Below are 15,587 nucleotides of genomic sequence, written 5' to 3'. Positions count from 1 at the left end.
GCGGAGGGATCTCAGGCATGGCCTTTTTGAGAATACGCATTCAAACTTCAGTGTGTCACAAAAGCCCCAGCCGTAACTACTTTTCATGGCCTCCAGACACAGCGCTGGAAGTAACCAGGCCGTCTCCAAGCGCTAATGATCTTCATGCTGTAAATACGGAGGCATTTCCTTGTAAACAGGAAGTAGCCTGTAGCTTTAGACATCCATACCCGCAATTTACCTGCAATTCCAAGCACACCCTACTGCACTTTCACACTCACCGCCCAGAGAAAGACTGCATGCACTGCAGGTTTTGTTAGATCAACAAAAACTTCACATTTAGGAATTGAGAGGTGAAATGTTAGGCATGCAGGAGATTGGGCAACAAGTGTAGAGCAACTTGAAAGTACAGCCCAAGAACGTTAATGCGTTTAGGAGGAAACAAACATGAGATTTTAAAATTGATAAGGCCTTTCTAATTAACGAAGCATCAAATCTCTTAATCCCCGCTCTGATGTTAATGGCACTCAGAGGAATTCAGTCAGAAGGTATTTAAGTCCTCCCTGTGTGCAAGCGCAGACCCTAATTCATCCCTCTCAGCAGCTGACCGCCTGACCCTTCCTTCAGGTCAATGGGTCATGCAGGTTTCTCAACGTCCGAACAGCAGAGGAATAAACAGATTCACAGCTTCCTCAAGCCAGGAGTGAAAAACCGCAAGGCCATCGCCGTGCACTAGATATAAAACGCCAAGTCGCTGCAGTGCTGACCAGTTTCAGCTCCTCTCGCGGGGACACCGCTTCAGCTGGTCCTCGCCCGAGTTTAAACTCTCCCTGCTCCGTCGCCATGCTCCCAGGGTGCTGCAGCACAGAACTCGGCGCTGCGTTAACATGAGCTACGCCCGGAGGGGGGGGGAGGGGGGCGGGAGACCCTGAACAGAACACAATGAGAAGGCCGAAGTGCTTAAGTGGGCCCCCCAGAATAAAATGTTTCTGTGCAGATAAGGAATTCAAGCCGGATCTAGCTGAACCAATTAGGAGCCTGGGCTAACCCTGACAAAAGAAGCAGGAAGCAGGGTGTCAAGTGACAAAGAAAGCAAGTGGAGCTGGGAGCTTGCTGCAGGTCAAAGGAGGATACAGCTGGGTTCAAGAAGCACATGGTCTTAATTTAATGGTTGCCAGTGGAGAATTTTTTTTTGGAAAAATACAAAAAAAACCCATCTTATTAAGGAACTAAAAACGGGACTATTTTAAAGACTTAAATTTGTCTCTGCCCCATATTGGAAATAAATCAGTTCCACTCAGTTAGATGTTTTAACATTTACAGAAAACTGGTGCTTTTTAGTTACATCACTTGAAGCTAACATTTTTAGGTGAACATTTTAATAAAACGGCTTCGGCCTTAACCAGGGTGTTAAGCAAGTTTTATTATACGTTTTCTCATATTGCATGAAGTAAGTAATTTTAAAGGAGATGTCGCATTAGAATCAGTTTTAAAGCAAAACACTTACGTGGAAGAAGCAGCTCTTCAATTTCCTCCCACCACTGGAAACATTACTGGATTTGGTGAAAACAATACACCATTTCATCATCACCCCTCTAGACAGAGGTCATGTGGCAGAACCCAGTCTACTGCACAGGTGAACTCTGAACTTCGCATGGTTTCCCAACTCCTTCCCCAGTGCAACAAGCATTTCCTGAAAAAGTACGGCAGATGGCTGATGGATAGCACCCTCCAACGAAGAACTTCGCTCCAGAAAGCCAGGTGTTTTCGAGGTCTGGCAGAAGAATAAATACCACTCCCTCTTCCCTGGTCGTGCTCTTGATGCGCCGGTTCCTGCTGTCGAACATCACGGTGCACTTATTCCAGCACCGAGCCGTGCAGATGCTCTGCGGTCCATCCCATCGCACACGGGCTGAAGCAGTGCACCACGAGGCTCACACGGGCGTCAGGAGCGGCCTTGCTATTAAATTACATGACTGCTAACACGGCTTATAACCAGACAGCCTGCTGCCTCTCGCGGTTGGCGCAGGGGCCCCTGGGCTATGGAAAAACAACACTTTATTTTTCCCCACTAGGAGTTACAAAGCACCAACACACTACATTTTCATCAGGACTCTATGAGCACAAACACAGCTTGGGACAATAAAGCAAATGGCATACAAACTAAACTGGGGGTACAGCACCCTGATATCTGTTTCAGGAAGTTAGATTCTTTGATATATGTACACTGAAAATCGAAAGAGACTGATCATATATCACAGATATCACAGCAACAAATTCACAAACATTTTATTGGGGGAAACTATACTTTTTGTCAGCCAGGATGCAGGGAAGTTTATTAAGCTGATTAACACTTGTCATCGATAGGGGGTTACTGCGACGGTGGTGGGCTAGCAGCATGGGTGGCCACTGCTGGAAGCCAAAAAAAAAAGCTGTACCTCTGCAACAAAAGCTTTGCAGATGCCTTCTGTGTGGGATTCTGTCCCATTCCTCTCGTAGAGCCAGGAACAAGCATGTACCTGTTCACTGGCCTCTGAGCCCTGGAGGACACCTGTTCTCTCAGCTCATCTCACAGATGCTCTCCAGGACTCTCCAGGTCTGGCAAGTGGGGTGTCCATAGCATCTTCACGAGGTGCATGAGCAGCATGAGGAGGTTGGCTGTCTTAGCTCTTATAGCATCTTCACGAGGTGCACGAGCAGCATGAGGAGGTGGGCTGTCTTATCTCATCTCTTATAGCATCTTCATGAGGTGCACGAGCAGCACGAGAAGCTGGGCTGTCTTATCTCATCTCTTATAGCATCTTCATGAGGTGCACGAGTAGCACGAGGAGGTGGGCTGTCTTATCTCATCTCTTGTAGCATCTTCATGAGGTACACGAGCAGCACGAGGAGCTGGGCTGTCTTATCTCATCTCTTACAGCATCTTCATGAGGTGCACGAGCAGCACGAGGAGCTGGGCTGTCTTATCTTATCTCTTATAGCATCTTCATGAGGTGCACGAGCAGCACGAGGAGCTGGGCTATCTTATCTTATCTCTTATAGCATCTTCATGAGGTGCACGAGCAGCACGAGGAGGTGGGCTGTCTTATCTTATCTCTTATAGCATCTTCACAAGGTGCACGAGCAGCATGAGGAGGTGGGCTGTCTTATCTCATCTCTTATAGCACCTTCATGAGGTGCACGAGCAGCATGAGGAGGTGGGCTGTCTTATCTCATCTCTTATAGCACCTTCATGAGGTGCACGAGCAGCACGAGGAGCTGGGCTGTCTTATCTTATCTCTTATAGCATCTTCATGAGGTGCACGAGCAGCACGAGGAGCTGGGCTATCTTATCTCATCTCTTATAGCATCTTCATGAGGTGCACGAGCAGCACGAGAAGCTGGGCTGTCTTATCTCATCTCTTATAGCATCTTCATGAGGTGCACGAGCAGCATGAGGAGGTGGGCTGTCTTATCTCATCACTTGTAGCATCTTCATGAGGTGCACGAGCAGCACGAGGAGGTGGGCTGTCTTATCTCATCTCTTATAGCATCTTCATGAGGTGCACGAGCAGCACGAGGAGCTGGGCTGTCTTATCTTATCTCTTATAGCATCTTCATGAGGTGCACGAGCAGCACGAGGAGCTGGGCTATCTTATCTTATCTCTTATAGCATCTTCATGAGGTGCACGAGTAGCACAAGGAGGTGGGCTGTCTTATCTCATCTCTTATAGCATCTTCATGAGGTGCATGAGCAGCATGAGGAGCTGGGCTGTCTTATCTTATCTCTTATAGCATCTTCACGAGGTGCACGAGCAGCATGAGGAGGTGGGCTGTCTTATCTCATCTCTTATAGCACCTTCATGAGGTGCACGAGCAGCATGAGGAGATGGGCTGTTTTATCTCATCTCTTATAGCATCTTCACTAGGGTCACGTCCAGCCTCATACAGACTGCTGGCACAAAGGCATCGGACTCTGGACAAGCAGGACACATTGACTGCTTTCCAGTTTCTTCCTTGACGTTTTCCAGGCTTAGAATTCAGCAAACTTAAACGCATCATCCCTTGGGCCCATATACCTGTCTCACCGATGAGATAGTTAAGTGCTAATTTGCTAGATAAGCATTGCTGCCTTGGTTAAATTCCAGACCTGGGTGCGATCTGTGTGGAGTTTGCATGTTCTCCCCCATGTTCACACGGGATTCCAAACATTATTCCACTGATTAGTCCAAAGACATACTGGTAGGTTAGCTGCTGACTGGCATCCCATCCAAGGTGTACCCTGCCTTGTGCCTGTTGTTTGCTGGGACAGACTCCGGCTCCCCTGAACTGGACATGGTGATGGTTGTCCGTTGTGTCCGACGATGACGGTTGTACTTTGTGCAGCTCATCTGTTTGGAAGATGAGCTGCATGGAGAAACCTGTGCAGGAGAGCTTTTTGAAGTGGGAAACCCATTATACTGGGGCAGTCCCACTCGCTCAACCTCAGAAGCCTGGGTACAGTGGTATGAGGAGTCGTCACAACTGGAGACTTCCTTGGTTGAAGTGGATGGCCATGACGCCTTTCTGTGCCTTGTCATGCCCTTCGCTTTCCATGGAGCGTTACGACACTATAGCGTCCCCCATCACTATACTGGGGCATTAGGACCCACACAGACCACAGGGTGAGCGCCCCCTGCTGGCCCCACTAAAACCTCTTCCAGCAGCAACCTTAGTTTTTCCCAGGAGGTCTCCTATCCAGGTACTGACCAGGCTCAAACCTGCTTAGCTTCAGTGGGCTGCCTGGTGTGAGGTGCAGGGTGATATGGCTGCTGGCTGACTTGGACAAGCAGTTAGCGAACTGTGCGATGAAGAAACCAACGATAATCAAGTGTATAAGAGTCAGTCAGGAATGACTAAATAACCAAAATACATCAAAATACCTTCGACCTCCTGGACATCAAATATATTTAATCGGTACCCAAAATTTACTTGATTCATCCAACAACAAATGCAGAAAACGAGTGATACATTTCTTTTTATCCACAGCACAAACATACACAAGTGTTTTGCAGAGGACTTGACAAATAAAGCACAAGAAGCTTTGGTTTAAAGATCAAACATGGAAATGGGTGTTGTGTTGCAAACATTTCACTTCCTGACACGTTTCATAAAGTGCTATGCTCCTATAAAACAAGAAAGCCCTTGTGTGCTGCCTGAATAACGGACTATTAATTAAACTGCACATGTGCAAGATGCCATGAGTATCGGCAGCACAGCCTGCCACCTGCACCCCTCCAGACCTGCTATTGATCACCTCTTGCATGTCTGAAAGGCAAAAGAATGACATGCAATGGCAAACACACCCTCCTGTTTAAACACTGGTAGGCAGCTTATAAAACTACCAAAGGAAAAGCAAGAACTGTTTGCAAGCAAACCCAATATATACGGGCCTATTTTACTTTTAAACACATAATATTAGCGTCCGATCGTTTAGTTCTGAAGGAATAAAACGGATTGCCCATTTGTACATTTCAGAAGGTCTCAGGACACAAAGGCCCTAACTAACGCCCAGCGTTGCCACAGCACCGTACAAAACACTGGTCTCATTCAGACGCAGCACAATCGATGTGTGCTGACTGGCGTAAGAGAGTACAGCATGAAAACAGTCCGAGCCAATGGAAGGAAAATGAGCACGTTCCCTGCATGTCTTGACAGATAATTTTCTGAGCCAAACGAAGGAAACGTTCTGCTCTGCGCTCCCTGGTGGTTCATTTCCTTGTGTACGGAATTACATGGGAGGTGGCAGACGCAATGAAAGTCAGGAATGCAGATGACGAATGCAGAGCATTCAGATCAGCTAGTCCCGTTACTGTACCTGCGTAGCACGAGCAGCGTTCATTATTCTCCCTCCCGTGTCTCATCAGAGCTCTCCCACACCCCCACTGCACACAGGCCACACAGACCGCAGCGCAGGATTTCAACACCACCCCTACTCTGACAACACACATCAAACAACCGATTACGCTCACGTTGTCTCCTTCTGAATGGAAAATGAAAATGCAGAAATACCACACATCTTGAAATGAAGACAAAAAGCCCTACACCTGGAAAGATGATAAAAAATCCCATCTTTGATTTAAGAAGCAATGTACACACCACCTTTGCAATCAGGCTCTGCGTTTTCACTTTACCTACCACGATCTCAAGATTCCTACAACACATTCAAGTGGGTAAAATTACAATGGACGAGTAATATATTAGGTGCAATTATATGTGAGCCGGCTTTTCATTTGTTCTTGGATCAAGCATATGATTCACAGACTGACTCCCTTGGGGTCAAGCTGGCCTGTTCTGTGAAAAGAGAGCTTCACATTAAAGAGCAACTCCTTTCAAGGTATGGAACCACAAAACGAGCCTCCCTCACCTACATGAGAAACGAAATACGGTCTACGGAAATGTCAAGTTAAATGGGTTAGAGGGAATCTCAAATGATTCAACCAGTAAAGATTCTAAAACCAGCGCAGGCTGAGCTCCACGACTCAGGCATTGTGGGATCAAACCCGGGTCATGACAGTCGCCAAGCAAGAGTGCCACTACTGCCACTAAGGAGAGGGCGTGATTAATCGCTAAAGCTCTCTGGGCTCCTGGCGACATTCAGCAGCCCCCGTGGCCTCCTGGGCAGCCAGGCCTGTAGTGCTGGCAGTGCGAGACGTGCCTCTGCTCCAATCAGTGCCTGTTTTCCGGCACGCGTGGGGGTCTGTGAAGAGTCAGGTCAGGAGGGGTATACCCACACCTCCTCATTCCCAGAGCGGTGTCTCTGTGGCTCGGGATCTGCGCCTGTGGCTGGAAGGCTGCCGGTCCAAATCCTGCGGCCGGCAGAGGAATCCTACTCCTTTGGGCCCCTGAGCAAGGCCCTTAACCCCAGCTGCTCCAGGGGTGCCGTATAAATGGCTGACCCTGCGCTCTGACCCCCAGCTTCTCTCCCTGCCTGTATGTCTCATGGAGAGCAAGCTGGGGTATGTGAAAGGATGAATTCCTAATGCAAGAAATCGTATATGGCCCATAAAGTGATCTTATCTTATTCTCCCCCGTGTGTGGCTGCAGGATCTCTACTGTGAATCTCTAGTGAAAACGAGGACTGGGCAGTTATATAACAAAGTAAAAGGGACAAGGCTGACAGAGACTGTGTGGATTGCAGAGCTGTTGCTGCCTAGACGAGTTACTGACCTGAGGCCAATAACAGCAAGTCTACACCAGCCGCATGCGAGATATCCACAAAGTTCAAAGCACCTGGAAATATCCTGCTTGAATGCCATTTTCTTGGAAGAAACAGATTAATGACTACAGCAGCTCTCGGAGCCAACTGAAAAGGCTGACCTCAGGTGATGCCAATACAGAGATGCCATTTCGTGTTACTGACTGCAGCTTGGACAGCAGTGTCGCCACTTTCTGGGTTTACCTTGTCAGCTCTCCAAGGAAAAACAGGTCGTTGCCGTAAGTGGTGGTGGTGGACCACAATTTCCAAACCTGTGCCCCCGTATGGCAGTCAGGGTCTAATGTCCCAGTTTTACTCTGGGCTTGAACTGGGCTCCCTTAACTTCCCTCTGAATTCAACTGGCAGAGCGATTTCTTGCTTCTCCAGCTGGCCTGCTGTGTGGTGGGGCCGTGGGTATTTAACGGTTCACCCGAGTGGGCTCTGCACTCCAGTGCTGGATGTAGTGGGTTTTATCAGGATCCTTTGTGATAAAACGTGCTGCATATATGTGCAGAATTACTGTCAAACATTAATTACAGGGCCCAAGCCTCAGAAGCTCATAAAATGGCTTCAGTCTTTTAAAAGGGTTGTGTGTTTGAAAATCAACACAGGACTGCCTGGCACAAGCAGGAAAAGCAAGGGCTGAAGATTTCTGCACCAGTACGGTATCCTGTGGAAGCCCAGCCTGGCAGACACGCTAGCAGTCAGCTATTTTGGCATAAAAAACATATATTTAAAGAGTACCTTTCAACTGCTTGACATGCAGATCGCACAGCAGATTTTCAAAAAACCTTGCCAAATCCATGACTACCAGTCACATTCTTGATTCTGAATGCCAGGAAAAAATTACCATGTCACCCAGATGTATTATAGCCTGCATCTACTACACACAAGCGCACGGCTGGAGAAGGATACACACCCTTGGAGATCCCTTAGTAATAACCAATTTCCACAGCAACAGAAAAATACTGGGGAACTTGAGAACTTACAGATGCCAAGTGCACTTGAGACGAGGTAAAATGTTTACGTTGCTACACAGAACCACCAAACAAAACGAGACAGGCAAACATTTGCCTGGGGGGGAAAAAAGAGCCGAAAATGACAATTTTGTGCATCACCCCTGAACAGCTCTCCAGTGAAAACAGAGCGCTTTCGGTATGTTGCGTGGTTTGCGTTTTTTTTAAAAAAACACACAGAAGAGAACGCAAACCAGACACAGGATCTGAGCCCGAGCCTGTGGTCAACACATCCACAACGCAGAGACGGGATGTGCACTCAAGACAAAAAGCCTGAAAACTCAGGCTCGCTCACGGCCTTCGGGCACCAGGAGTTCAGTCCCACTTGGGACCAGGACTTCAGAAAACTTAAGAGCCAAGTACTCTCCTAGGCACCGAGGTGGTAACTGAAGAATTGAAGAGACACAAGACAATCGTGTGTGCCGGCCTTTTGATTCTGATTTGGACAGCGGAATGCTTGTGAGTCTGTAGCAGAGTCAAACCGTACCTCTGGAAGTGAGTGTGCGTGTGCGTGTGTGAGGGGGGGGGGTATGGGAGTAAAACGTTCCCCCCCCCCCCCCCCCCCCGATTTCTCGTTAGCGGGTGTTTGAATCAGACTCGCCCAACTGGCGCCTTTCCAACTCTGCAGCTTGCAGGGGCGAACAGGCGAGTGGCTATGGGGGCGGCGGCGGCGGGGGGTGGGTTAACCCAGAGTTAAGACTAGTTTGTCCGAGCGTGTTTCCTAATCGCCGGCGTCGCGCTTCGCCTTCGCCAGCCCGCAGAGGCCACGAACTCGGCTGCCCGCCCCCCCCCCACCCCGGGGGCATCACACCTGGGTGACGGGTCTGTGCCGGTTCCCCTCCCGGAAAAAGAGAACTGCGGCACTTACCTGCGGGTGTCGCCCCGAAGATCCGGACCAGGGGGACCCTCTTGACTTCACTCTCCCTGAATTCAGAGCGACAAACGTCCAAGTCTTTCAGAGGGCTGGCCATGTAGTAATCTGCCGTGACGATGCGGACTGCGAACATGATTGCTAACGATTAGGAATTGCCGAGCACGACAATAGAGACGCCGGGGTTACATTCAGATCAAGAGAGAGAGAGAGAAAGGAAAAAAAAATAATGAGACGGGCTTCTTTGTTTCCAATAAACAGCTTTCAAATGGGCTCTATTTTTCTCATTTGAAAAAAAAAACCCAGCACGAACTATTTTCTAGACGTTCCGAGAGACCGGGCACACGACACGGTTTCTCCTCGTACTGACAGAAACATGATTTCTTAGAAGTACAGGGGTAACCCGAGCTGCAGCTGTTAAAACCATGATGGTGGTGCTGCCTGCCGCTATGCCGCTCTGAAATCAGTGTACGAGTTTTTCAGCATCAGAGCTGCACGCAGCCTCTTCCTAACCGAGACAATAAAAGTGTTTTCGCCGAGCCTTGCCTAGCACATAAGAAGCCAGGCTCCGGCCATCATAGGATAAAAATCACTTTTCTTTTTACTCTCGATGTCTCCCCCTTCCTCAGTTGCCGCTAATCCATGATCTAACATTTTTCTATTTGCTTCACCTTGGGGGTCATTTCCTAAAAATCTCTACAACAACAACAACAATAGCAACAGCAAAAAAAAAAGCGTCAGACTGAGCAAAGGACGAAAAAAAACTCAAAATGTATCCAATGTGGCAGTCCGTTCAGTTTCTGGCTATGTGCTTCCAATGTGCCATTACAGACATTGTTCCCCCCTTCTCTGTAATATGATCACAGTACTCCTCTGTAACCCTAATCAACACCATTCCTCACTGACAGACCCTCCTCTCTCTCTCTCCGCCTTCTCTACTGGCTCCCGAAACACTGCAGCATTTTCCACAACACCATTGCAGGTCACAGGGCCTCTCCGCCGGAAGTCCCGCCCTTGACGTCAACTATTGGTGCTTTTCCGGGCACCTACATTCCGAGGGACGGGAGTTCTAACCAATGAAAGGAAAGAAACCGTGTTTACTTTCCGCTTGCCTTGTTTTTCTGATCGCTGATTGGACGGAATGCTTACTGTTGTGCGACATGATTGGTTGCGGGGCTCGTTATCATAGACACGGGCATATATTGCTAGAATGCACGCCAGCTTGCTTTTCGTGGTCAAGAGCTGCCGGCTTCCGGTTGTGGCAGAAGTGTGAGATTCTGCCCTGCACTGTACACGGTTTGTGATATTCTTATATAATCATCGTTAAATTCTGTTGTGCTGTTTACTGGGTTTATCGGAACACACCAGAAAGCTCAGCACAAGGAACAACGTCTCACCTGTTGTTAATGAGAACACTTGTAAAAACTGATGTGTAAAAGTGTGGGTTTTAAAGGAGGTTTGTTTAGAATATTGCATACAAGTTTGATCACCACGATAGAAATATTGTTTCTGAGGAGGAATTTCTGAAATAAAATGCATTTTTACGTGCAATGTTTTAAGAAAATATAAAACAATGACATAGTTAAGTATTTAACCAGTGTACACCGTCAAATTTCAGCAGTGTACTAAAGATTACTGTCTTCAGATTCTATTGGAGATTTTGCTGCATGTATCAGTGTGACCTCTGGAAAATTGTTTCAGCTCTCTGTAAAAAAGCGCCGTCCTTCGGATGAGATGTTAAACCGAGGTCCTGACTCCCCTGTGGTCGTTAAAAATCCCAGGGTGTCTCTCGAAAAGAGTAGGAGTGTTACCCTGGCATCCTGGCCAAATTTCCCATTGGCCCTTACCAATCATGGCCTCCTAATAATCCCCATCTCTGAACTGGCTTCATCACTCTGCTCTCCTCCCCATTGAGAGCTGCTGTGTGGGAAATGTGTAGTGATGCACTCTAGCTGCTGTTGCATCACCCAGATGGTCCTGCATACTGGTGGTGGTGGAGGGGAGTCTTTGAGTGGAGTGTCCAGAAAAGTGCTATATCAGTTTATGCTATTAATGGTATTATTACAGAAGATCAGAGAGAGAACACACTCCATAGGACATTTTTGTTCAATGTGATATTATGAATATATGGCATAGAATACGTTTGTGTGCTTTTTCTTCTCATTAATTTGTTTTTGTTTGGGGTTTAGTTTTTAAATTGATTGCAATTCCTACTGAACATTTTTAATACTCCTCCACTCCTCCTGAAATTGATCTCGCAAGGCTGGAGGTGTGAGAAACCAGGGTGGTATGCCAGACATCAGATCACCCTGTCTCAGAAGCAGGGCCCAGGCATTGAGAAGGGTGCTGTGCCAGTTTCTTTCCCTGGCACACTTCCTCTCAGTCAGCTTTGGAAAGGTGTTTACAGATGGCATGTTTAGTTGGCAAAGCACACAGTGTAGAAAGCGCATCAGAGAATTATAAGAACATGGAAAATATAAGAGCTTTCAGATGACAGAAGGCCATCTGACTGGTTTGGTGGCTCGTAGCTAATTGATCTGAGGACCTCATCCAAACATTTCATGTGATATAGAATGTGCTTCCACAAGGCTGGTGGGTTACTTGTCGCAGACTCCCACAGGACAGTCCACCGTCCACAGTTTTTATCAGATTTCTGTTAAGTGCGCATTTCTGTGCACTAATCCATGTTCCTCTGCTATTCCTCAGTTGTGCAAAAAATTCCTCATATTCTGGAATAAAAAAGAAAAAGACAACTCGGAGGATGTTCAAGCAGGCAGCTGCGTCAGCATGCGTAGGCTGCAAAGGAACAAGTAAAGGTTTATTCCCTGCTGGAAAGAGAAGAAAGGAAACGCACTGTTTTGGCTGAGGAGCCTGACACCTTGACGCCTGAAGAAGGCTCCACGGCCGAAACGCTGTGTTCCTTTTCTTTTCAGCACGGAATAAACCTTTACTTGTTCCAGCTCAGAGGATGCAAAGCACTCTCCGTTTGATAATGGGCGTGAAGAATGAAGGCCCGAGAACGTTACAGCTGTTTTAAGGTTTACAACCACTTTGTGCCTGGAGATGTAGTCTTGCTACAGCCTTACACTGCAGCAGTTTAGGATCACAAATATAGTTATGTTCCCCAAGTAGACTAACAGAATATAAGACTTTCTCTCTTACATTTCAGTGGACTTTTCTGACAGTAGGCCATGAGACAGTGACAGTGTCAGAAAGCACAGGTCTTTTTTTTTTTTAAGAATCTTGAAAACCCTATAAAAACCTTTTCACAGCACTCCTGTCCCCTCCATCGATTTACTCAGAGCTTCCCACCTAATTAAGGGTTTTCCTGGCTAACCACAACTATCCCTGTTCACTCCACCAATAGAAGAACATACTGTAAGAAAGTTCACAGACGAGAGGATTCAGCCCATTTGGTAATTGGTAGTTAAGCAATCCAAGCCAGCTCTTTCAGCCAAGGTATCAGCTTCAACAGCTTGGTGAGTAGCTTGTTCCACACTCCTACAGCCCTTTGGGTAAAGAGGTGCCTCCTGTAAATGCACTTTCCACTTGTACCCTCTGATTTGTGTTTCACGGTTCATTCTGAAGAAATCCACTGGGCGGACGTTGGAGATTGTGAGTACCTGCATCAGTGCATTCAAGACCAAGTTATCGATCACAGCTCACGCAGTGGCGTGTTATAGTCATTTCACAATCCGAGTACTGCCTCCAACTCACATGCTTACATTTTTAAGAGTGGAACCACTAGCCCAGCTTTCCCTCTTACCTGAATGAGAGAAATAGCAATAGCTTAGGGGCAAATGTTTCTGGTGCCGGTATGCTTGAAGAGGTTATTGGAACATGATTTTTGCAGGTCCAATGTATTGATTCACACCTGAAGAAGGCTTCACAGCCGGAACGTTGATTTCTTCTCTTTTCAGCAGGGAATAAACCTTTACTTGTTCCTTTGCAGCCTAAGCATGCTGACACAGCTACCCACCTGAACAATGTAATGATTTTACCTGCACTACAGAACCGTCTAAGGAGGGTTTTTTTAGGAGCGCACAAGCCATAGAGCCAGAGTTTATTTGCATGCTGTCCTTATATGTACCACAATAAATGGGATGCATGCCAAAGGCATTAATATAAACCTGCCTGTAACAGGCTATAAAAGAAATAAATAGGTATGCCTTCTGCTGTTCTATGCAGACGTGTGGCCTTGGATATGACATTTTCTATCTCATGAACCGGTGTATGCATCCATTTTCAGTAAGTCCTTTGTTCAGTACGGGGTTGTGGTGAGCTGGCAGACAATGGGTGCAAAGCAGGACACTGCAGTTCATGACAGGACACACACACACACACACACACACACACACGGGTCAGATAAGAGATTCCAGTTAATGTAAACAGCATGTCTTTGGACTATCAGATAAAGCCAAAGCACTCAAAAAAAACCCATGCCCAAACATGCATACTCCACGCAGAAGGCTTCCCAGGTGTCAAACCCAGGGGCTGTGCAGCAGCAGCAGTACTGCATTAACCTTCCCAGCACTGGTGCCACCCATCCTAGTTTATGTTTCACGAAAATTACTGTTCTTATGACTTTTTTTGTTCTATTTATACTATATTACAGCCGTCAGTCTGTAGTAAAAGAAAACCCTTTTCAATCCATAGTTTAAAAATCAAAAGGAATAAAATGTTTTTACCAGGTCAGGTTTTCTCATATTATTTTTTCTTTTGTTGCTGATAGGAAAATAGGGGCAAAAGGCAATGCAGGCAGCCACAGTCAAGAAAAGATATCTTTGTCAGCTTATTAGTGCTTCTTTATATTGCTTTGAATGAAATCAGAACTTAAAAAAATGACTGCGATTTAACCTTCTGAATGTGTATATTTCCAACACTTAACACACCATATCTTCGTGGGGTCAGGGTTTTTAAAAATACACTAAGGGTATCATTCTTTTTTATGGACAGAAGTGATTTCGGTGCGGACGGGTGTCCCATCCAGGGAGTACCCTGCCTTGCACCTGTTGCTTACTGGGATGGGCCTGGGCCTCCTCATGACCCCTTGGAAGAAGGGGTTAGAAAACTGGATGGATGATTTCTTTGTTCTCGATTAACCTGATTACAATATTCAATTTTCTTAATGTTTTTCATTCTTAGGCATGTTTGGTGAGCAAGAGCATAGAAACGGTTATAGCTACCATTCACACAATTATTGTATATCTCAAAATGCATGAAATGTTGTTTCTGTAGAAGCTCTGAATACTTTTAAAAAGCTTATCCAAACAGCAACCTGTAAAATTTCTCAATACACATACTGTACCTGTAGGTTGCTTGAGAATACAGAATAAGCTTTCTCATAAGTCTGAGATGGGTGGCCTGAGTTGATCCTTCCAAGGAGTTTCACTGTTAATGGAGAACTTTTCTCTCTGTGCACTGGACTGTGAATTGAAACATTTCTTAGAGGCTAAACAAAGCGCACATTTAAAAAACCAAGGGTACACACTGTCAGAATTGCACTAATAGCCTGACGTTCTTTAAAGAAAGTCATTCTGTTGAAATCAGATATAGTGCAGCTTTTGTGGCTTATCAGCTGGAACAGTTCAGTTTCCTGGGTCGATCCATCACCTTCAAGTTCCAGATAAGATGACAGGTTATATTTTGAAATACAGCCTACTTCAAGACTTTCTTCCCCTCTGTTATTGCTTGCCTGTGTTACAAGTCCTCTTGCCTCTGACCACCTAGATAAAAATGTGGTGTCATGTTTGAGCTCTGTTCAAATCCTGCGGAGAACAAATTTATGAGTGCAGGAAACTGCAAAATTTATGTCAGCTGCCAATGGGTAATAATTGGAACTTCTGCAGCATGTGATAGCAAAACATTATAAGAGGGCAATTCTGGATGTACCATTTTGAATATTTCAACCTAAGAGATTAGATTAAATGCTGAAGAACAAAAATGAAATTTACGATACTTGCAGTGCTCTCCTTCAAAGAGTGCTATGAAAAAACTGCTTAGGAATTATTAGAAATGTATAAATTATGTTATAAGAATTTGGTACTGATGTAAATTTATTAAAGCATTGCATAGTTCAGCAATTATGAAATGAAAATAATATTTACATTTACATTTTAGCAAATGATCATTGCACTATTTTCTAGCCCCATGACTGAACAGTTCAAGCTAATCAAAGCTAACCTGTCTCTGACATATAAAGTAGAAGCAGGATTCTTTTTTCCTTTTGTTTCTTCGTACGGGTTAGGAGAAAACACTCCTGCTATTTATATGGATGATGATTGATGATGCCATTGACAAGACTCTCCGCTATGCAAGGGAAATGCAAATAACAGCCTTTTCATCACCAGTTTTGACATCTAAAAACACATACATCTGCTATACAGACCTACTGCCTCAATGCATCAGTGCCCCCATTTAAATATATTTATTGGATATTAATGTATCGCAGGAAGTAGGCAATAATATCCTGGTCCGTTTTAAGGGTTAGGGTGAGGGTTACAGA

At 45.9% G+C, this 15,587-nt stretch overlaps 1 protein-coding gene across 1 annotated transcript in view; it reads right to left on the bottom strand.

Annotated features, from left to right (window-relative positions):
• Positions 1 to 10,042, bottom strand: part of rev3l (REV3 like, DNA directed polymerase zeta catalytic subunit) — a 100,114-nt gene extending 90,072 nt beyond the window's left edge. Inside the window, exon 1 of the mRNA XM_088905423.1 lies at positions 9,080 to 10,042. Within this exon, the coding sequence (XP_088761549.1) occupies positions 9,080 to 9,218 (139 nt within the window). The 5' untranslated portion in view covers positions 9,219 to 10,042. The remainder of the gene's footprint in view (positions 1 to 9,079) is intronic.
• Positions 10,043 to 15,587: the final 5,545 nt, after the last annotated feature.

This window comes from Atractosteus spatula, chromosome 2 (genome assembly GCF_055471065.1).
Source record: "Atractosteus spatula isolate fAtrSpa1 chromosome 2, fAtrSpa1.hap1, whole genome shotgun sequence".
In the NCBI taxonomy this organism is placed as follows: domain Eukaryota; kingdom Metazoa; phylum Chordata; class Actinopteri; order Semionotiformes; family Lepisosteidae; genus Atractosteus; species Atractosteus spatula.
The sequence above is the reverse complement of the archived record's forward strand: the minus strand, read 5'-3'. Positions and strand labels throughout refer to the sequence as shown.